Source organism: Microtus pennsylvanicus, chromosome 4 (genome assembly GCF_037038515.1).
Source record: "Microtus pennsylvanicus isolate mMicPen1 chromosome 4, mMicPen1.hap1, whole genome shotgun sequence".
In the NCBI taxonomy this organism is placed as follows: domain Eukaryota; kingdom Metazoa; phylum Chordata; class Mammalia; order Rodentia; family Cricetidae; genus Microtus; species Microtus pennsylvanicus.
The window spans coordinates 105,470,540-105,494,769 of record NC_134582.1 but is presented as its reverse complement, the minus strand read 5'-3'; the positions used below and the strand labels follow the sequence as shown (position 1 = coordinate 105,494,769).

The 24,230-nt window shown below is 45.4% G+C and overlaps 2 protein-coding genes across 2 annotated transcripts; one reads left to right on the top strand and one right to left on the bottom strand.

The window, feature by feature from the left end:
• Positions 1-21,081: 21,081 nt before the first annotated feature.
• On the bottom strand, positions 21,082-21,465 carry LOC142848819 (histone H2B type 1-A). The gene has a single exon (XM_075970993.1). The coding sequence runs from the start codon at positions 21,463-21,465 to the stop codon at positions 21,082-21,084; it is 384 nt and encodes a 127-aa protein (XP_075827108.1).
• A 305-nt stretch (positions 21,466-21,770) lies between these two features.
• On the top strand, positions 21,771-22,169 carry LOC142848818 (histone H2A type 4). The gene has a single exon (XM_075970992.1). The coding sequence runs from the start codon at positions 21,771-21,773 to the stop codon at positions 22,167-22,169; it is 399 nt and encodes a 132-aa protein (XP_075827107.1).
• The last annotated feature ends 2,061 nt before the right edge of the window (positions 22,170-24,230 follow it).

The following is a 24,230-nucleotide window of genomic DNA, read 5'->3' as shown; positions in this document are numbered from 1 at the left end:
TGAGAAACCTGATGTGAGAGGAGAGACCTGAACTCTAGACCTCAGCAAGAGCAGCAAGCGCTCTTAGCCCCTGAGCCATCTCTTCAGTACTGAGTTCTCTGTTCTTACCAGCCAACCCCTATTAGCTCTTAGGTTTAATAATCTCCATAGTAAACTTTCTCTTTTCAAAACTGTGTCGTTTGTCACTTAAAAAAAAAAGAGCAGAGCTGAGATTGCTTTAATTTAACATGCTCAGGAAGAAAATAAAAGCCATCCATGTGAACTTCCCAAGGTAGAGTCACCTGGATTCCCACGCTGCGTGTGTGTGTGCATGTGAAGGCCAGAGGCCTGTCTTGAGTGTTGTTTCTCAGGAGCAGTCTATCTTGTTTGAGACATGGAATAAACGAGATGGGCTGGCCCGAGAATCTCAGGACACCCCTCCCCGCCTTGCCACTCTCACTGCCCTCAGCGCACCAAAGCTGCAAACACGCCAGCGCCTTCTTTACAGCCACAATACTCAGAGTCTCTCTGTTGGTGATATTTTCAGAAATTTGTTTTGAAAGGACTCTGTCTTCAGTATCAAAGGTTCTCTTTAAGTACTCTGAACTTCAAGGTGGTGATAAGGTGTCTCTTTAGTAGCTCTCTATTGCTGGTGAATCAGTCCACTGCTGTGCCAACTCTGTTTTTCACTCTATGACTGAGAGAAGCCTCAGTGGCTTTGACAGAGCAATCTCCAATGTGAGGTCTCATGGCTTCTTCACTTCTGCATGCTCTGCTCTCAGGCACATGCAGCCAACCCTGAGCACAGGGAAGGAGCAACACGAGATGCTGGAGACATGTGGTGCTGCCTTGGAAACTGGGTACCTCACAAGATGGTGCACAACTCAGTCATCCAAAAGGGTCTTAGTGACTGGGCTTTTACTGTGTTAGAGACTCTGCTTATAAGTTTTGTATAGTATTCTAAGGCCTGTGTTTGTGATAGGAATGTTTATAGGGACAAGCTGGTGATTCTAGTGACAATAAAATGACTTCATTGCTAAACTCAGATGAATTATTTGGGGATGCATCTTTTCAACAGTGTTTAGGATTTATACCAGGATCCCCAACCTACTAAGATTTTTAATTTAAAGAAGTTGTAATTGGCTCCTTCCTTTTTCTCTTCTTCCTATTTCTTCCTTCTTCCTCTTTCCCTTCCTCTCTCCCTTTCCCCCTCCCTCTCTCTCCCCCTCCTCCCTCTCTCCCTTTCTCTCTCTCTCTCTCCATTCCTCCCTCCCTCCCTCCTTCCTCTCTCTCTCTCTCTCTCTCTCTCTCTCTCTCTCTCTCTCTCTCTCTCTCTCTCTCTCTCTCTTTCTCTCTCTCTCTCTCTCTTAGTCCAGACCAGCCTCACCCTTACAGTTGCCCCGACTTATTAGCCTCTTCCATGCTGGGGTTACAGAAATGTACCATCACGCCTTGGCCATAGTTACATTTCAGTGTGTATTTAGTATCCGTTCTTATAACTTAATGTTTTATTGATCTCAACTTATTACTGAGTTACTTTTATAGACGTGGTTTTCTGGGGATCAGGAGCAGTTTGCGTTTCAGAGAACAGTCCTGTGAGGCAGTTATCCAGGCCTCATACTACAAATAAACTGATTAGATCATCAGAGATCACTTTTTAGAGCACTAAGCATCTAAACTTAAGAGCTGTCATTAACCACTGTCTCCTCAAACACCTTGTCCTGTTAAGAACCATGCAGTTTATTCCATAAGACATGAGGAATCGTTGCTAAATTTGCATACAGATATAGCACATGTTCAAATCTACCAGGGTAGTTCCCTGGTAGATTCTTTTCTTTGTGAGAGCTTCAGAGTCTGCTTTCTCCTTTGCTTGAGTCAAATTTGATCTGCTTATGGGTGTCTCTGGGAAGTCTTGTGCAGTGGCATTTTTTCCTGACTCGGGGCATATTAGCTGGATGTTAGAGACTGGATATAGAAAGAACAGGGTTTTTTTTTTTTTTTCAAACAAAGGAGGAAGGGCAGAAACATGGCTTAGTGGGTAAAAGCTCTTGCTGTTCAGAGCTGACACCCTAATCTCAGTTTCCCAGACCCATGCTAGAAGGAAAGAATTGATTACCAAAATTTGGTTCCTGACCATCACATGCATGAGAGTAAACACACACACACAAGCACATACTCCCCTCCACACACACACACACGCACACACACACATAATCCCCTACACATACACACGCTCACACGGCAGTAACAAAAAATTAATTAGAAAATAAAAAAGGTGGAGCTGGAAAGACTCAAGTAACAGCGCTGATGATAATGAGGTAAGATGGTTTAGTGGGGAAAAACGCTCGCTACCAAGCGGGAGGACCTGAGTTCTATCCCTGGGTCCCATGTACCAGAAATAGAGAACAAATTCTTATAGGTTACTTTTCCCTCTTACTTCCACACAGACACAATGGCATGCACATCTACACAATAAACAAACAAACAAACAAACAAATAAATAAATAAATAAACATAATTTTAAAAACTTTAAGAGTTAAGTGGTGAGTGTCCCAACCAGCCTCATGGTTTTGAACAATGTACTGTAAACAGTGACTCCATCAGCCCTTTTTGGAGAGAGGTCTTCACAGGTTTGTTTTTTGTTTTGGTTTGGTTTGGTTTTGGTTTTTCGAGACAGGGTTTCTCTCTGGTTTTGGAGCCTGTCCTGGAACTAGCTCTTGTAGACCAGGCTGGTCTCGAACTCACAGAGATCCACCTGACTCTGCCTCCCAAGTGCTGGGATTAAGGGCGTGCGCCACCACCGCCCGGCCTTCACAGGTTTGTTATCTCAATGACAATCTGTCTTATGAATCTGTAATAAAAAGGACACCGAAAAACTGAAAAACGTCTCCAACTTGGGAAAGTCTAATTTTCTTTACTGCAGGGGAAGTTGTTCATCCCATACTCTGGCCTGTGGCCTACAGGACATTTTCTGGATTCGGTAAATGTTAATGTTTCCAATTGGATCTCTGTGCCAGCTATACACATAGTCTATTTATGGATCTTCTCAAATATACAACTGACAGATTGCAATGTACTAGCCAACGTTTAACAGCTAGCTATGGGGGAGAAATGAATGAGCGTACCTATACACCTGCAAAATACACACTCATAAAATTCAAAGCCCCATAAAGCTTCTTTTTTTCCCCCAGTTTCTTAAATCCTTGTTTATCACGGTGTCTGCATGATGGGCGTGGCAGCACGTGTGCTCTGCGCATGGGTGGAGGCAGGAGGACAGCTTTGTGGAGTCCGTTCTTTCCTTCCACCTTTATGTGGGTGACCAGGATCACACAACAGCTGCCCTTTCCTGCTGAGCCATCTCACCAGCCCCTTAAGTGTTTCCTAATATAACGTTTTAAAATGAATGCTAAACTAGAATGCTTCCTTGGCTTCCAATCTAGACGTTCAGCTTTACAAGAACTGGTCTCTCTTATGAAATCTGTTTTCCACTAAAAAGTCACGATTGCCAACGATAGTGCCACAAGGTCAGTCTGAATAGCTGCCTCGCTAGCATTTCCTCACAGTAGTGATTCGCAGTCCTCGGGTACGATTTGGATATGACGTGTTGAAAATGCGGTCCTCAATCAGCGGCTCCAGTCTCTAGGAAGTGATTTGGATCATGAGGGCTCTGACTATCTGCGGAGGGATTCCTAAATTGATGGTGTTACTGGGAAGAGGTGCAAAGGCTTGGAGGGAAGGGTCTATTTTGTAAGGATTCATCACAGAAGTGTTCTTGGCGCCATTTATTCTCCCAGATCCTTTCTCTTTCTGCTTCCTGGATGCCTTGAGGTAACCAGATCTCTACCACACCGTATTGCAGAACCACAGACCATGAAGACAGCTTGCTGCACCCTATACTCATGGTATGCTGTGCTCACCTCACTGTGCTTGGTGTACACTGTGCTCACTGTACACTGTGCTCACTGTACACTATGCTCACTGTACACTGTGCTCACTGTACACTATGCTCACTGTACACTGTGCTTACTGTGCACTGTGCTCACTGTACACTGTGCTTACTGTATGCTGTGCTCACTGTACACTGTGCTAACTGTATGCTGTGCTCACTCTATGCTGTGCTCACTGTACGCTGTGCTCACTGTACACTGTGCTCACTGTACACTGTGCTCACTGTACACTGTGCTCACTGTACGCTGTGCTCACTGTACGCTGTGCTCACTGTACGCTGTGCTCACTGTACGCTGTGCTCACTGTACACTGTGCTCACTGTACACTGTGCTCACTGTACACTGTGCTCACTGTACACTGTGCTTACTGTACACTGTGCTCACTGTACACTGTGCTCACTGTACACTGTGCTCACTGTACTCTGCTGTGCTCACTGTACACTGTGCTCACTGTACACAGTGCTCACTGTACTCTGTGCTCACTGTACTCTGTGCTCACTGTACACTGTGCTCACTGTACACTGTGCTCACTGTACACTGTGCTCACTGTACTCTGTGCTCACTGTACACTGTGCTCACTGTACTCTGTGCTCACTGTACACTGTGCTCACTGTACTCTGTGCTCACTGTACACTGTGCTCACTGTACACTGTGCTCACTGTACACTGTGCTCACTATACACTGTGCTCACTGTATGCTGTGCTCACTGTACACTGTGATCACTATACACTGTGCTCACTGTACTCTGTGCTCACTGTACACTGTGCTCACTGTACGCTGTGCTCACTGTGCTCTGTGCTCACTGTACACTGTGCTCACTGTACACTGTGCTCACTGTACACTGTGCTCACTGTATACTGTGCTCACTGTACACTGTGCTCACTGTACACTGTGCTCACTGTATGCTGTGCTCACTGTACACTGTGCTCACTGTACTCTGTGCTCACTGTACATGTGCTCACTGTACACTGTGCTCACTCTACTATGTGCTCACTGTACACTGTGCTCACTGTACACTGTGCTCACTATACACTGTGCTCAATGTACTCTGTGCTCACTGTACGCTGTGCTCACTGTACACTGTGCTCACTGTACACTGTGCTCACTGTACTCTGTGCTCACTGTACGCTGTGCTCACTGTACACTGTGCTCACTGTACACTGTGCTCACTGTACGCTGTGCTCACTGTACGCTGTGCTCACTGTACTCTGTGCTCACTGTACGCTGTGCTCACTGTACACTGTGCTCACTGTACACTGTGCTCACTGTACTCTGTGCTCACTGTACGCTGTGCTGACTGTACGCTGTGCTCACTGTACGCTGTGCTCACTGTACACTGTGCTCACTGTGCTCTGTGCTCACTGTACACTGTGCTCACTGTACGCTGTGCTCACTGTACGCTGTGCTCACTGTACGCTGTGCTAACTGTATGCTGTGCTCGCTGTAAACTGTGCTCACTGTACACTGTGATCACTGTACACTGTGCTCACTGTACACTGTGCTTACTGTACACTGTGCTCACTGTACACTGTGCTCACTGTACACTGTGCTCACTGTACGCTGTGCTCACTGTACGCTGTGCTAACTGTACGCTGTGCTCGCTGTAAACTGTGCTAACTGTACACTGTGCTCACTGTACACTGTGCTCACTGTACACTGTGCTCACTGTACACTGTGCTCATTGTACACTGTGCTCACTGTACACTGTGCTCACTGTATGCTGTGCTCACTGTATGCCGTGCTCACTGTATGCTGTGCTCACTGTACACTGTGCTCACTGTACACTGTGCTCACTGTACAGTGTGCTCACTGTACGCTGTGCTCACTGTACACTGTGCTCACTGTACACTGTGCTCACTGTAGTCTGTGCTCACTGTACGCTGTGCTCACTGTACACTGTGCTCACTGTACGCTGTGCTCACTGTACACTGTGCTCACTGTACACTGTGTTTACTGTACACTGTGCTCACTGTACACTGTGCTCACTGTAGTCTGTGCTCACTGTACGCTGTGCTCACTGTATGCCGTGCTCACTGTACACTGTGCTCACTGTACACTGTGCTCACTGTACGCTGTGCTCATTGTACACTGTGCTCACTGTAGTCTGTGCTCACTGTACCCTGTGCTTACTGTATGCTGTGCTCACTGTACGCTGTGCTCACTGTACACTGTGCTCACTGTACACTGTGCTCACTGTACACTGTGCTCACTGTACGCTGTGCTCACTGTACTCTGTGCTCACTGTACTCTGTGCTCACTGTACGCTGTGCTCACTGTACACTGTGCTCACTGTACACTGTGCTCACTGTACACTGTGCTCACTGCACACCGTGCTCACTGTACGCTGTGCTCACTGTACGCTGTGCTCACTGTACACTGTGCTCACTATGCTCTGTGCTCACTGTACACTGTGCTCACTGTACGCTGTGCTCACTGTACGCTGTGCTCACTGTACGCTGTGCTAACTGTATGCTGTGCTCGCTGTAAACTGTGCTCACTGTACACTGTGCTCACTGTACACTGTGCTTACTGTACACTGTGCTCACTGTACACTGTGCTCACTGTACACTGTGCTCACTGTACACTGTGCTCACTGTACGCTGTGCTCACTGTACACTGTGCTAACTGTATGCTGTGCTCGCTGTAAACTGTGCTCACTGTACACTGTGCTCACTGTACACTGTGCTCACTGTACACTGTGCTCACTGTACACTGTGCTCACTGTACACTGTGCTCAGTGTACACTGTGCTCCCTGTACACTGTGCTCACTGTACTCTGTGCTCACTGTACTCTGTGCTTACTGTACACTGTGCTCACTGTACACTGTGCTCACTGTACACTGTGCTCACTGTACACTGTGCTCACTGTACTCTGTGCTCACTGTACTCTGTGCTCACTGTATGCTGTGCTCACTGTACACTGTGATCACTATACACTGTGCTCACTGTACACCGTGCTCACTGTACGCTGTGCTCACTGTACACTGTGCTCACTGTACACTGTGCTCACTGTACACTGTGCTCACTGTACACTGTGCTCATTATATGCTGTGCTCACTGTACACTGTGCTCACTGTACTCTGTTTTCACTGTACACTGTGCTCACTGTACACTGTGCTCACTGTACACTATGCTCACTGTATGCTGTGCTCACTGTATGCCGTGCTCACTGTATGCTGTGCTCACTGTACACTGTGCTCACTGTACACTGTGCTCACTGTACAGTGTGCTCACTGTACGCTGTGCTCACTGTACACTGTTCTCACTGTAGTCTGTGCTCACTGTACGCTGTGCTCACTGTACTCTGTGCTCACTGTACATGTGCTCACTGTACACTGTGCTCACTCTACTATGTGCTCACTGTACACTGTGCTCACTGTACACTGTGCTCACTATACACTGTGCTCAATGTACTCTGTGCTCACTGTACGCTGTGCTCACTGTACACTGTGCTCACTGTACACTGTGCTCACTGTACTCTGTGCTCACTGTACGCTGTGCTCACTGTACACTGTGCTCACTGTACACTGTGCTCACTGTACGCTGTGCTCACTGTACGCTGTGCTCACTGTACTCTGTGCTCACTGTACGCTGTGCTCACTGTACACTGTGCTCACTGTACACTGTGCTCACTGTACTCTGTGCTCACTGTACGCTGTGCTGACTGTACGCTGTGCTCACTGTACGCTGTGCTCACTCTACACTGTGCTCACTGTGCTCTGTGCTCACTGTACACTGTGCTCACTGTACGCTGTGCTCACTGTACGCTGTGCTCACTGTACGCTGTGCTAACTGTATGCTGTGCTCGCTGTAAACTGTGCTCACTGTACACTGTGATCACTGTACACTGTGCTCACTGTACACTGTGCTTACTGTACACTGTGCTCACTGTACACTGTGCTCACTGTACACTGTGCTCACTGTACGCTGTGCTCACTGTACGCTGTGCTAACTGTACGCTGTGCTCGCTGTAAACTGTGCTAACTGTACACTGTGCTCACTGTACACTGTGCTCACTGTACACTGTGCTCACTGTACACTGTGCTCATTGTACACTGTGCTCACTGTACACTGTGCTCACTGTACACTATGCTCACTGTATGCTGTGCTCACTGTATGCCGTGCTCACTGTATGCTGTGCTCACTGTACACTGTGCTCACTGTACACTGTGCTCACTGTACAGTGTGCTCACTGTACGCTGTGCTCACTGTACACTGTGCTCACTGTACACTGTGCTCACTGTAGTCTGTGCTCACTGTACGCTGTGCTCACTGTACACTGTGCTCACTGTACGCTGTGCTCACTGTACACTGTGCTCACTGTACACTGTGTTTACTGTACACTGTGCTCACTGTACACTGTGCTCACTGTAGTCTGTGCTCACTGTACGCTGTGCTCACTGTATGCCGTGCTCACTGTACACTGTGCTCACTGTACACTGTGCTCACTGTACGCTGTGCTCATTGTACACTGTGCTCACTGTAGTCTGTGCTCACTGTACCCTGTGCTTACTGTATGCTGTGCTCACTGTACACTGTGCTCACTGTACACTGTGTTTACTGTACACTGTGCTCACTGTACACTGTGCTCACTGTAGTCTGTGCTCACTGTACACTGTGCTCACTGTATGCCGTGCTCACTGTACACTGTGCTCACTGTACACTGTGCTCACTGTACGCTGTGCTCACTGTACACTGTGCTCACTGTACTCTGTGCTCACTGTACACTGTGCTCACTGTACACTGTGCTCACTGTACGCTTTGCTCACTGTACACTGTGCTCACTGTACACTGCACTCACTGTACACTGCACTCACTGTACACTGTGCTCACTGTATGCTGTGCTCACTGTACACTGTGCTCACTGTACGCTGTGCTCACTGTACACTGCACTCACTGTACACTGCACTCACTGTACACTGTGCTCATTGTATGCTGTGCTCACTGTACACTGTGTTCATTGCATACTGTGCTCACGGTGCTGTGCTCACTGTACACTTTGAGCCTTATCAACTTTTCTTCCCTTAGGGTGTTTTTGGTACACTTCACCACAGTCAGAATGTGTTAATGCATTAACTGACCTCAGTCCTGACGCAGGCGCTGGTTCTTGAGAACAAGAAAAAGAAAGAGAAAGAAGGAAGAAAGGAAAGAAGGAAGGAAGGAGAGAAGGAAAGAAGGAAGAAAGAAAGGAAGGAAGAAAGAAAGAAAGGAGGAAGGAAGGAAGAAGGAGGAAAGGAGAAAGTCATCACATACAAAGAAAGTGCACTGGAACTTTGCCCAGATGTCAGTGGAATGAGCAATTCCCTTGCCAAACCAGCTCACTGATTTTGAATATACTAAAAGAGTATTTCCTTCATCCTGAAGACTGTTCATAATGTAACTACAGCTACATTGCACCTTTGAGATCAATCTATGCTTTTAACACTTCCTTCCAGATTTTCATGAGTTTAGACAACGAAAGAATAGCTAAAGTTGTGGAGTTTAGCCCTGATTTCTAAGGTGGAACCAAGTCCAGTCTGATTACCAGCTCCTGGATTGTCACTCACAGAGGAGCTGGGGATCCACCCACAGCACTGTACCCTTCAACAGCATCTCATTAGAGAGACTTCTTGAAAAACAGCCTCAGAGCCTAGGCAACAAACAGCAGATCCTGGCAAGCAGAATGTGACTCGCATTCTCTCTGCCTTGAATTTAATTTGTTCCATTTTGATTTTATATAACTTCATTTTGAATAATGGTGATGTTTAGCAGTAAGCATACACACTAGTAGCTCTGCCTGTGATTAACTAGCTCTAGTAAGAGCTGAGTTCTATATTCTAGGGGCTGTCAGTTCCTGCCTTGAGCACAAAGATGCTGGATAAGTGCACATCTGTTTTCCCCTCCCCACTGGAATCCACCCACACGGGTCATCTATCTTCATGCCATCAGCTTCCTCAAACCTCACCCATCTGTCTCACCCATGAACTTAGGCGCTCTGCCTATCTCCCTTTTGATTCCATGTACCAAGCTCCTTAGCTACCCAAAGCTTTGCATCAACTGATCTCAAGCTGCTACCCAGTCACATCCCCCACTGTGTCCCCACACTCTCCAGTCCCAGCCTCCACTGTGTCCCCACACTCTCCAGTCCCAGCCCCCACTGTGTCCCCACACTCTCCACTCACATCGGATTGTGTGTTATTCCTCAGAGCAGCCATCTCTGGCCACACCTCAGTGCTGGTGACTCTCTTCCGCGTCCCTAACTGAATCTTGCCTTTTCCCTGAATGGCATTTTCTGACACTGTCCTCCAGATGTGACTCAAATGTTTCCTTCCCTGGGAATATTTTCTTGCTCTCCAGTCCCTTCAAATCGGAATGGAACACTCCATCCCCTAGGTCTCAGCAAGTTTTATACATAAACATTATCAGTAACTTTGCATTTGCACTGGGGATTGTTTGAAATCCTCAGTTCATTCATTTGCTCACGTCTTTCATACAAACTTCTCGAAACACTGTTAACACACAGCTAATTTTTGAGCCCTGCTCTGTGTTCCCATGCTTGGTAACCCTTGTTCAGCGAGCAGACAGCCAACTTCTAAGTATACTGTCACACCGTACTTTTTCTTACTGAGACGCGTGAGTCTCGGCTCTAAAAGTGTCCTCTGATTGCCTTGCAATCATTCCAATTAAGACTTCTCTATCTTGAGGTTAAAGAGATAGCTCAGTGGTTAAAAGAACACTGGCTGTTCTGCCAGAGGTCCTGAATTCAGTTCAAAAAAAAAAAATATGGTGGCTCACAGTCATTCGTATTGGATCTGATGCCCTCTTCTGGAATGTAAGCATACATACAAATAGAGTAGTCATAAAAAAAAATACATAAATAAATTTTTTAAAGATTTCAGCAATAAGCTTGGCTTCATTTATTTGAATTTGTTATTCTTGTTTAGTTTTGAAGAAAGAAATTAAGAATGAGGCCTCTTATATGAATCAATACTTAGATTTCTCTGAGATAATGGGGAGGACACTCATTGGTAAGTCCCTAATCTCACTACACACTTAAGAGGGAAAATGTCAATAAGGCTGTGACCACTCAGCAAAGGCGGCAGGCTTCACCAGAATCATGTCACCGGGTAGCACGTGGTGTTGTTCTAGTTAGAATGTCTATTGTTGTGATGAAACACCGTGGCCAAGAAGCAAATTGGAAAGGGAAGGGCTTATTTAACTTCTGCTTCCACATCACTGTTCACTGAAGGAAGTCAGGACAGGAACTCAAGCAGGGCAGGAACCTGGAGGCAGGAGCTGACGCAGAGGCCATGGAAGGGTGCTACTTACTGGCTTCCTCCATATGTCTTGCTCAGCCAGCTTCCTTACAGAACTCAGGACCACCAGCCCACATATGGCACCACCCACATGGTCTAGGCCCTTCCCCCCATCAATGACTAATTAAGAAAATGCCATACAACCTGATAGTATGGAGGCATTTTCTCAATGGAGGTGCCTTCCTTTCAGATAGCTCCAGCTTGTGTCAAGTTGACATATAAAACCAGCCAGCACAATGGTCGTAGTAGGCATGTCACGTGATCTTTACATATTATTAATTGAGTCACACTGGAGACTTTAGACCATAGAGGAAAGGGCAAGACCAGGTGAAAATAGTAGGATATTGATTTTATTACTGCTGTGGATGATCCTGAAGGCAGATGCAGTTACAAATGGTAGAGTTTTGATAAGGTTCAGGATTTCAGAAATCACACAAAAGGAACCGAATAGCAGGCCTGGGGATCGCACTGCTCTCGTTGCTTCCTAACGGCAGAACGGAGGGACAGATTGACAATCCCAAGCAAAGAAATCAGGCGAACACACAAATCTCCTCAAAGGATCAGCTATGCCTTCTTGATCTTATCTGAACTTATCCTCTGATTGCCTTCTGGTACCAGATACAGAGACAAATCCATGGTCCACTTAAATCCGTGCCTCTTCCTTACTCTCTGCTTATCCCTGCGGTCTACTCTGATTAAGAACAAGGCAGAGCAGAAAGATTTAAATTGACCACGGTCCTGAGTGAGGCTTTAGATGTGCATGCAATGAAAGGACCTGCTTGAAATAGACTAAAGAAACAGGGAAGAGGCCTGGAAAGGGCCATTCCTGAGATGCTCTTGCTACAAGAGGCTGCTGGGAGCAAGGGCATCTCTTCTGAGAGGAATCCAACACACACAACCTTCCACCCTTTCTCCCAACAGCCACAGTTCTTAGCCTGACATCACTTCCGTTTTTGTAACTTACTGTAATAACGAGTTCTACCACTCTTGCAATAAGAGGTACAGCTGTGAATGCATTTTTCTGAAGTCTTCAGTTACCCTGGATGCCACCAATGTGTCCCTTCGAACTCCATGAATGAAAATCTCTGGGGTGATCTAGTGGTTTAGCTTGTGTCGCGTGCCTGTGCCCTAACCAACATTGGGGACTGGGTGACTTGAGTTCCTTTCCTGACCCAATGCAGAGGATGTCCACATGAAAGAGAAGAAGACAAAACAGAACAATTCAGAATAATGGTTTTAGGATCCTCCCATTGTAGTACATTGTGCTGGTAAAGTTTTCTTTAACCTGCTACTCATATGCATGTGTTTCTCGTATTTGGTCTTATAATAGACTGGATTTCTTAGAGTGTATTGTGGTAAAAACAATTTTACAAACTTCTCATCCCTGATATACATTCTGCATGTTTGGATTCTGTGTGCTATTGCTACTATCTGAATTTGTCCCTACTATGATGTTTATCAGCAAGGCAGTTCCCTCTTTAGGGTTTTTCACAAACAGATATTAGAGACATTTCGCCCTAATTCCTCTGCTCCTCATTTGCCCAGATTGGAGAGTAATCAGGCATACTTCTGTTCTCCCCTTGGCTTTAGCATTCAGCCTTATTTGTCCTTGTTTGTTTCCAATTTCATTAGTCTTTAATCCCTTTTCTCCCCACCCCAGTCTTATTACAGTAGAACATTCTATTTCTTCTACTATTTACCATATGCTGTCTCACTTTTAAAATGAAAACAGCCAATACCACCCGAAAAAGTTTTATCAAAATTTCTCTCACATAGTATAATTTTTATAAACTGAGGATACACTGAGGAGAAAGCAGCACTAACATTTTGAAGTGAGCACAATTATTACATCAAATACATGTTATTTACCAGGATGACATTTTTTCAAACCCAACCACAGCTCTTGGCTATGACGGCGATAGTTGATTCCAATGTGATTTTTTTGTGCTCTGCGTGGCATTGCACCTCGAAAGTCACGGACATTATGTTATTTTTTTTTCTTTCTGAGGTGCTACATATTTTTAGTGTCCTTTTCAAAGATTTGTCTGAGATGCTAGGATATTGCTAGTGTTGGGGAAAGTCTTCTCATAACTACAGGTGTCTTTCCCAGTGTCTTAGTTAGGGTTTCTATTGCTGTGACAAGACACCATAACCAAAAAGCTAACTGGGGAGGAAAAAGCTTATTTGGCTTACAGTTTGACAGCGTTGTTCATCATTGAAGGAAGTCAGGACAGGAACTCAAAAAGAGCAGAATCCTGGAGACAGGAGCTGATGCAGAGGCCACAGAGGGGCGCTGCTTACTGAATTGCTTTTCCTGGCTTGCTCAGCCTGTCTTCTTATAGAACCCAGGACCAGCAGCCCAGAGACGGCACCATCCACCATGGGTCTAGGTCCTTCCCCCATCAATCACTAATTAAGAAAATGCCTTACAGCTGGATCTTATGGAGGTCTCTTCTCAACTAAAGTTCCCTCCTTTCAGGTAACTCTAGTTTGTGTGTCAAGTTGACCTACGAGCAGCCAGCACAACCAGTTATACAACTCAGCCTATTACCAAACATCTTAGAAACATCTACTGAGTCTGAAATAGATTTGTTTTCCCTTGATTTTATAAAGTGACCGAAGTTTGCATCTTACACAATACTCAGCATCCTTGACGGACTTTGAGGAACCCTGTTTTGCCATTGTTTTTTGTATCTGTTTCTGTTTTGTTTTGGGGGTTTTGCTGTTGTTCTTGGCCCCAGTGTTGTCATTTGTATTAAAGGAAGATTTGTGGATTCTTGTAACTGAGGCTGTCTTGTGTCCCACAGAATCAGCACTCGGCAGCTTTTACTGGATCTTCCCATATTTCTAAAACAACAAGAGTAGGGTCACAATCTGGAGCCACTTCCCTGGCCACATTTGTCCTTAAGTGTTTGGGAGCGAGCAGTGGGACAATGTGTGAGGACATTAGCCCAGCCACGACACCAGCTTCCTCCTGCCAGCATGCTACTCCCTGCCGTCCAGATTCATGGCAATCACTTTATATTTCTTCAGAAACTTTTATTCCATCATTATTTTAAAATATGTTCACATTCTTCAAAACTGTACCTCTAGAATTTTAAAACAATCCCTGAATTCGTGCTCCAGTTCTTCATGAAGCTCTCAGGTTTAATCATTTCTCTCAAATGTGTCTCATGGCCAGTTCTCTACAGATTTCAGTAATAGGACAATTGTTAACTCTGTAGATTTTAAGGGAATGTTTGTAGCTTGTCATGGCAGATGCTGGCTGCATGACTGACTTTTTCGGTGTCTGTTTACTACTGTGTGTGCCTTGCCTTACTACTTAGTCTGCAGTGTCCAGTGTTCCTATCTATCTGGCACCAGAGCCTCCAGTCTTGCCCATTTCACTATTAAAACTTTTTCTTGAGATAATAATCCCTGTATAATACAAAGAAATGAAATCAGTATTTTAATAAATGGCTTAACAGGTAGCAAACATTTGCATGGGTCCTTGTTTTTATTTGCATGGTATAGTTACAGATGCAGGATGCCCTACAGTTCAGAAAAACCTTGGCTAGAAGACAATGGTGACACTTGCCACCAGATGCTGAGAGGTGCTGGACACATCACTCATCCTGTATGTCCACTCTCCGAAAACAAGTTAGCAATTTATTTTTATTTCGAATCCAATTATTCACAGTTATTTCACCCTTAGAATACTAGGAAGCTCTCAAAGATGATCCCACATTTTCCTTCTTTTTCTCAGGAACAACATAGGCCAGCGCAACAATATCTGAACTAGACTTGTTCCTTTAATAACATTCTTTTAATATTATGTTAATATTAATATGTGACAATAATAACGTCACAACTAGGATCTGCTCTCACCAGTTTTACCCGCTTCTTCTTGTACCATTCACAACCATAAATTACAGCCTCGGATCACTGGAGGAAAAAAAATCCCTTTAGACACCCCTACCACCAATTCTCCTCACAGTCCTGTTACTATGTGAAAGCTGTGGACTCTTAAACTTATGGTTGATGAGCAAATCCCCTGTGACCTTGCAATTCTGTCACACTCTTTGTGAAAAGGGTGAGCGTCTCTGATAAGAGTCTGGTTTCAACTTTGTGTTTTTCCCTTTGGGAGTTCAGGTCACTCTCTGGCCTTTGTCATGTGGGAAGTGTTGCCAGCTTGGAACAGTGTGCAGAAGGTTTAGTATTTGCATACTAGAGAAGGCACCATTCCTAGCAATGTTCTTTAATCCTAAACAGTTTGAGCTTCTCCTGATTTCTGCCACTTGAACGTATGGATAAGGAGGTCATCTTCCTGGGGCCAGATGCGTTGCAGGTCCACTCCGAATTTCACTCGGCCTAGTTGTGCATCCCATCGCTCGGGTCTGCACCCGGAACAGAAATGGTCTTGTTGAACATGGCTGGGAGTCTGTAGGCCTCTCACTACTGATGGGACTTATCCTGGGCTAAGTACTTCCCCCAATTCCCCATTAATGTAGCTGCTATAACAAAAATAACAGAAAACGGGTGACTGTTAAAATACATTTCGTTCTCACTGTGACGCTAAGTCCAGATTTCTGGCTTCGTGGATACTGTTGGTTGGTCTCTTAGTAACCCAAGGAACTTACCAATACTGTCTCATTTACATATCCGCAGCTGGCCACGTGAGCTTAGTGACTGTAAATTTCACACCTCACTCCAACTCAGATTCCACTCACTTGCTGTTTATTTGTTTCTGGACAGGGTTTCTTTGTGTAGTCCTGGCTGTCCTGGAACTCTCTCTGTAGACCATGCTGGCCTCGAACTCACAGCCGTCTGCCTCTGCCTCCCGAGAGCTGGGGTTAAGAGCATGTGCCACCATCGCCCAGATCTGCTCACCGTTTGCTGCCCTGTGCAGCCTTGTGCCAGCCATGCCAGGCTTGCCACAAAGTGCCCCAGACGGTTGCTGGCACTCAGCAAGGCTGGGGAGCACAAGGAACGCTCCCGAGAGCCAGTCACAGTCCGCATCTCAGCAAAAGGGGCCTTATCGGGATACCAAGTTCTCGCCCATCAACAGCTCTGTCTGCTTGGCACGGCACAGCACGTGGCATCATGTCTGGCACGTTTCAGCAAGCATCTACCTGCAATCGTGGGGGAGACAGGCACGGACTTGTGCTTAGCCTGTGTCTGAGAATGAGGTCATGGACAGCTATATAGCAACCAAATAAAACTGGCCAATGGCCACATGACGTTCGCAAGTCAAGAGCCACCCACACTCTGAAGGGCTGCAGACTTCTTTTTAAAAATGATTTATTTATTTATTATGCATACAGTATTCTGAGTACTCTGCCTGCATGTATGCCTGCAGGCCAGAAGAGGGCACCAGATCTCATTACAGATGGTTGTGAGCCACCATGTGGTTGCTGGGAATTGAACTCAGGACCTTTGAAAGAACAGGCAGTGCTCTTAACCTCTGAGCCATCTCTCCAGCACCGGCTGCAGACTTTTGACTTTGATGTTATGTCTATACTTCATGGATTGGATAACCAAATTGGTGTTAGCTGCTATGCTTGATGTGACAGGCTCACCAGGCAAAATTGCTTCCTAATCGCCCGGACCGTATCTCTAAATAGCCAACTGAATTTTGCTGTAGTTTTAAGGGAAAATTCAGATCCCAGGTAAGTCAGGCTAGGGTGTTCTGCGTGGAGACAAGGATTACCACTTTCTAAGCCTTCTCTTAGTGATTAGCATCATCAGAAACAAATGGCAGAAGGGTCCAGAGCTGCGGGTTTGAGGTGAAGCCTGCCATGGGACCAGAGACCAAGATTTTCTCTCTGTTGGCAACATGTAGGGGAAAAATACCCTGTAGGTCAGCACCCTTGTAGCTTCTGAGCCCAGTCTGCAGTACCAGGATTCCTAGGAGACATTGTGCGTATGGTTGGGTCTCCTTAAAAAGAAGATTGCTGTGGGATCGTGAAGATCCTGTTTCAAAGCATTTGAGTTGGAAACCAACAGTTTGTCCACTGAGTTTGCATTCCTTCATAACTTGTTCTTGGCTCACATGACAGGATCCTTTGTGGTCTCCAGTAGTGATGGGGGAGCTACAGGTTATCTCCTATTTTAGTTAGAGGATTCTGAGTGAGAGAGAACGCTTTCTCCAAGGGCAGATCAACATTACAGAAAAAATAAAAGACACCAACTACTTAAAAACTTAACTAGAAAATTTTAATTTGATTTATATTTCCTTCAAAGGAGCTACACTGTCCATATTGGCTTTCTCTACAATAAAAAAAAATTAGTTTGAAATAAAATATACAGTAAAAAAAATTCATAGGAAAGGCTGGAGAGACAGCTCAGTAGTCAAGAATGCTTTCTGCTCTTTTAGGGGACCCCAGTTCAGTTCCCAGAACCCACAACCAGTGTCTCACAACCACATTTAACCCAGATCCAAGGGATCTGTACCTCTGACCTCTAAAAGCACTTTCTACACACACACACACACACATACACATACCCAATTACTGTACACACATACACACACATGCACATACCCACATACTCTACATACACACACTTTAAAAGGCTTTTTTAATTCATAGCGAGAAAAGCCTTATACCTTTGTGTACAGTGAGATGCCCCTGAAGGAACTCCTGAGTGCTTAACTGCGAGACCAAAGAGATAACAGACAGAAACAAGTGTCATCTGTAATTGGGGCTCCAGCTGCCACAATGAAACACTTGGAGACAGAAAATCACAGTACAGCTCCCAAATCTGCTGTGTCTGCATCTGAAACACTGGTAAAATTTTCAGTCTTGTTCTTTCACTTGGGAGCATAGTGTTAAGAAAAACCTCTCCACTGGTGCCAATGATGGAGGAAGGTCATTGGCTAATAAAGGAACTGCCTTGGCCCATTTCATTGGTTAGAAGATAGGTGGGAGGAGTAAACAGAACAAAACGCTGGGAGGAAGAGGAAGTGAGCTCAGACTCGACAGCTCTCCTCCCGGAGCAGACGCCTCAGATAGACGCCATGCTCCCCGCTCCAGGGAAGATGCACGCTATGAAGCTCCGGCCCAGGATGGACTTAGGCTAGAATCTTCCCGGTAAGACCGGTGCTATACAGATGATAAGAAATGGGCTAGTCCAGGTGCGAGAGTTAGCCTAGAAGAGGCTAGGTAGAAATGAGCCAAGCAGTGTTTAAATGAATGCAGTTTGTGTGTTGTTATTTCGGGGCAAAAGCTAGCCGAGCAGGCGGCTGGGGTGTTGGGGACGCAGCCCCGCCACCCCTTATTACTACATGCCAAGAACTCCAATCAAACCAGACTAAGCCAAATCAAATGCCCGTGTTTAATAGACAACACACTCCCAGGTGACTGGGAGAGCATGGCGAGGGAAAGACAGAGGGAGCACAGATGCAAACCCCAAACTACGTGTTCCTTGTTCCAGGGCAACCCTAAATACCCTGTGAAAGTGGTCAGTACTTGGCAGGCTGGGAGTGACACTTCCAACTCAATATTACACATAGTTCCAATGAGTAATCCAGTGAATGGATTATTCATTTCATTCTATGCAGCAATTGCTCGTTCTTCTTTTTCAATCACTGACTCGTTCTGTATAGACGTACCATTTATCCTGGCTGGTTTTGTCAACTTGACACAGCTAGAGTTATTTAGAAAGAGGGCCTATATTTGAGAAAATGCTTCCATCAGATTGGTTTGTGTTTGCAAGTTTGTGGGACATTTCGTTGGTTAGTGATTGATGTGGGAGAGCATAGTTCAAGGTTCTGGGTTGTGTAAGAAAACAAGCTGAGAGGCCAGTATGCAGCATTCCTCCATGGTCTCTGCTTTAGTTCTGTTGAGGACTGGCCTCAACAGAATCACCTCTTACCAGGGTAGGGGCATGGGAAATAAAGACAGAAACCACAAGACAGTATCAGGAGGGAGTTTTAGGAATTGCTCAGATCCTGGAATCACGCACATTTATTTTCCACAACTTTAAAACCCAATGTAAACTGGAGGAGAAGGTAACAAAGACTTCATTAACATTACACAGCAAGATTAACTCATCCGTCCATTCTGAGACTTCTCATCATCAGCATTCTGTTGCCTAGGTAGCCAGATGACCGAGTTACTATATTCACCACACTGTTTCATGTAGGCAGAAAACAGCCCTTTCCCAAGTGATCTCATAGTTACTATGGAAGGAGCAGAAGTACATTTGCATATCCTGACCACCTGTCAGGATGGCATCGAGCTTTCTTAACTTCAAAAGAGCCAGGCAACCACCTCCTGAGTTAGAAGGTGCAAATTACGCCTGTTAGTCTCCAACTCTGACCATCAGACAACGATGAGAATGGGGCTACATTTCTCAGCCTCCACACAGTTGCTTCCTTGAGTTCCTGCCCTGAAGTCCTTTACTGATGATCTACTGCTGTAAGATGAAATTAACACTTTGGTCCTCAAGTTGCTTTTGGTAAGGGTTTCATTGCAGCAACAGAAACCTGCTCTCCCTGAAGAAGCAGAAGCAGAGGGGCTATCCATCTGACTCAAGTCTCTACTTTTCAGTCCACTACAAGCTGCTGTCCTTGGCCTGTACTGTTGAGTTGGGACAGATACACCGCCACTTAATAGCATTCTCCTTATTTTCCTTTCCAAAATGTTATTTATAAGAACCGTCTTCCTTTTCTCATTCTCAGAGTGTTTTCTCATTGAATGAATGGAAGGTGTGAGGGTGTATGTGTGAGGGATTGCCCAAGAAGCAAGAAGCCCCCAGTAGCACAGGGCTTCTGGAAGTAAACACAAATGGGAAAGTTGTCTCAATAATTTCTCAAAGAAATGGCACAGAAAATTTGGGGCAGGTTAATTTATATGACCAAAAAAATTATAAAATACTATAAAAGTAATATATAAATATAAAATATTTATAATATTTAAATATAAAATATTTTATAAAAGTAATTTATAAAATACTCCTGATTCATGTGCTCTGAGTATTTTATGTGACACTAAAGCCTAAGGGTCAGGCTTAAGATGTGAAGTGCCATGGTAAACTATTTTATAGACGGAATGCCCATGCCTCACCCTTTGTTTGACCATGCCTAGAAACAATGTTTGAGGATGTAGTTTTAACAATATTGAAATGAGGTCATCCTGCATTGTGGAGCAGACTCGTAATGATTTGAGTATGAAATCTCTCCCATTTGAAGGTTCCTATTTGAATCTTTCTACACTTGCTGGTACTGTTCAGAGATAGTATTACCCCAGACTAGTCCGTTAACATTTCCTCTTACTGCAGACAGACTGTATATGATGTAAAAGCTATGTCAGGTTTGAAGAGAGAAGCCTTTTCTGGCTTTTTCCCTAAATAGTCCTCACTATCCGTGGGTAATATTAAGAGTGGTCCACAATAGGCAAGGATCTGAAAGCTGGGGCAGTTAGACTCTGACTAGAGATGGTACCAACCAACAAAGGCATAGCCCGATGTGGCCATCTTGCCAGGACACGAATTTCCGTTATTGCCGTTTGTCAGTTAACCCCACCTAACATAGTCCACTATGAAGCATTTGAGGCTACCAGGCAGCTCCTACCTACCGTTGCTGTGTTTCCAGCAAAACTAAATCCTAGAACCCTCACTAGACAGAAGACATCAGACCAGAAAGCCTTCAGCTTCGGGTCTCAAATTACTTTGGGATTATGTGTTCCTCCTCTGAAAACAAAACCGCATTTGAAAAGCTGTTGCGATGGCCAGTGAGACTCCCTTCACCGCAGCCTGGGCCAGGTTCCCACATGCCCAAGCACAGGGTGAGGACCAGCCAGTAAGCAAAGCTCTTTTGCTCGAAGAAGTGGGTGGCTCTGAAAAGAGCCTTTGGTGGTGTTAATAGTCACTTGGAAAGTTTACTTGGCGCTGGTGTACTTGGTGACGGCCTTGGTGCCCTCGGACACGGCGTGCTTGGCCAGCTCCCCGGGCAGCAGCAGGCGCACGGCCGTCTGGATCTCCCGGGACGTGATGGTCGAGCGCTTGTTGTAATGCGCCAGGCGCGACGCCTCGCCTGCGATGCGCTCGAAGATATCTGTCACAAAGGAATTCATGATGCCCATGGCCTTCGAAGAGATGCCAGTGTCGGGGTGGACCTGCTTCAGCACCTTATAGATGTAGATGGAGTAGCTCTCTTTACGGCACTTCTTACGCTTCCGGCCCTCCTTCTTCTGAGTCTTCGTGACCGCTTTCTTGAAGCCTTTCTTGGAAATGCTAGTGCCCTTGGCCACCACCTCTGGCATGGTGAAAGTAACCTTTCACACCCCAAGGACTCAGAGGAGTGCCACCTACTGAGAAAACACAGTTGGCTGGAAGTAGAGAAGAGGCATTTATAGGCGTGGATCTCAACTGACGTAAGGATACACGATATCTGATTGGATAATAAGTGCTCTGCGCATGCAAATAAGGGGAATTAAAGTACTGCTTCCTGATTGGCTAGTCCAGCATCAATCAGCCAATCAGGTGGTGAGTATGACATTCCATCAGACTATAAATAGGCGTGGAAGCGCTAGCGCGGTTACCCCTTTCTTCAAGCTTTTTGAAGACGATGTCTGGACGTGCGAAGCAGGGCGGCGGTGGCAAGGCTCGTGCCAAGGCCAAGTCCCGTTCTCTCAGGGCCGGCCTGCAGTTCCCCGTGGGCCGCGTTCATAGGCTCCTTCGCCAAGGGAACTATGCAGAGCGCATAGGGGCTGGCACACCAGTGTACCTGGCGGCCGTTCTGGAGTACCTGACGGCCGAGATCCTGGAGCTGGCTGGCAACGCGGCCCGCGACAACAAGAAGACGCGCATCATCCCGCGCCACCTGCAGCTGGCCATCCGCAACGACGAGGAGCTCAACAAGCTGCTGGGCCGCGTGACGATCGCGCAGGGCGGCGTCCTGCCCAACATCCAGGCGGTGCTGCTGCCCAAGAAGACCGAGAGCAGCCACAAGGCCCAGAACAAGTGATTGCACTTAATAGCTTAAAACAAACGGCTCTTTTCAGAGCCACCTTCATTTTCAGGAAAAGCTGTGCATGAGTGATTTTCCTCTTGAGCAGGTATAATCCGGGCAGCCAGACCAGCTCATGACAGTGGAAGGCCTTCCCCGGGACAGTTAGGACCTGGCTAGGGTAGTGTGAAGCTATACTGATGACACTGAAAGGCCATTAATTCAGCTCCCTCCTAGCTTGACCAGTTGAGAATGACCAGACTCTACCAAGGTTCCTTAGAAAAGTGTCAGTACTGCGTCACCATTACGAGAAAAAGGTTACAAGTGAGCTTAGAATGTTGGTCAAAGAAGTGAGACACGTTTAGAACTGAGTTACTGCTGTTAGTTTTAATAGGAGGACAGGGCCTATCAACTTTTTAAAAGAATTTTATGGGTCTTTGCTTCTGTGGTATGTCTCTATGAACATTCAGTAGCTAGAGGCCAGAATATAAGGTTGGATCCTTACTAAAGCTACTGGCCATTGGGAGCTGGCATGAAAGTACTACAAACCAAATTTAGAACCTCTGCAAGAGCAAGTGCTTTTCACCTGTTGAGCCCAGTTGTCTTTATTTTTTGAAATCCAGGAATGGACATTTTGAAAGTTTTGACTAGAAAGCAAGCCATCTGATTTGTACATTTTGCTAACAAAAGAAACTGGGATAGCACAGTAAGGATGATCTCGTCTTCATAACTGATGAAGGCCAGTTCAGCATGCAAAAGTTATACTTGGTGTTTCATTTTCTCCTAAGTGCTCTCATATATCTTTGTTTCAGAGTTCAAGACCACCGGGAAAAGACCCCACCAGACAAAACTTCAAGTTAAAAATAAAAAAAATATTTATGGGGATGTTGTGACAACTGGAAACTGTTCTGACAACAAACAATAGAACAGCTGCAAACAGGGAAGACGCTGGAGTTTTTAAAGGCACAAACCACAACTGTATAAATTACTGGGGATTTTTCTGCTATGTGAGGCATTATATTTTTTTGTTTTGTTTTGTTTTTCTGAACAAACAGCAGTTAAGTGAGATTACAGAAGCAGAATTAGTGTCAGGTTGATATTTTAGGATAACAATTACACAATAAGAGGAAGGGGTGGACAATTCTGGGAGATTGGCCACGTGGTTCTGAGATGAGTCTCCTCTTTAGGTTGCTGTCAAGACTCAACTGCTGGTGGGGCTGACCTTAGGGTTGCGTTCTAGGCATCCTGAGGTTAACAATCCTCAGATTAAGAATAAATTTCTGCTGAGTCCCAGAGAGTTCCTTTTTACACAATAATTTAGTTTGAAACTCAGTTTGAAACAGAGCTAGTTTTTAGCCATTGCATTCCTTAATGTAAGTGTATTCCTACATATTTTTACTATTCATTTGGTTTGTAACAATTCTTTTTTTTTTTTTTTTTTTGATTTTTCGAGACAGGGTTTCTCTGTAGCTTTTGGTTCCTGTCCTGGAACTAGCTCCCTCATACCAGGCTGGCCTCGAACTCACAGAGATCCGCCTGCCTCTGCCTCCCGAGTGCTGGGATTAAAGGCGTGCGCCACCACAGCCCGGCCTCGGTTTGTAACAATTCTTGAGATGAAGTAAAAAATCTTAGGGAAGAGGGGTTTTTATCTCCTCTGCAAACTCATGGATTTCTATTAGGGACCACTGGAGTCAGAACAGTTGGGTACAATATTCAAATTATAAGGCAAAACAAATCCCATTTTAAAGTCCTGCCCTCAAATTATTTTTATATAAGAATGAAATTTTTATTCGAACGGTATATCCAGAGCTGGCTCCTCCTTTCTCCACCTGCTGAGAGAAAGCTGCTTTATAAACGGTCACCGTCATGCTCAGCTCCGAGAGGGAAATGTATTGAAGTGCACTAGAAATCTGATGAAAGTGAAATGGAAGAGTTTTGGATGGATGTTATTAGCAGAGATTTCAATACTACCCAGTACTGAGTGTGAAAAAGAGCATCAGAAGATGTAACATTGGAGCCAAGTCCTGTGCTGAAGGAGATGCAAAGATGAAAAGCCTGATACTGAATGGAATAATGAGC

What these genes read in the sequence shown, in the direction of transcription:
- LOC142848819 (XM_075970993.1), bottom strand. Translation starts at nt 21,465, where the DNA reads ATGCCAGAGGTGGTGGCCAAGGGCACTAGCATTTCCAAGAAAGGCTTC.
- LOC142848818 (XM_075970992.1), top strand. Translation starts at nt 21,771, where the DNA reads ATGTCTGGACGTGCGAAGCAGGGCGGCGGTGGCAAGGCTCGTGCCAAG.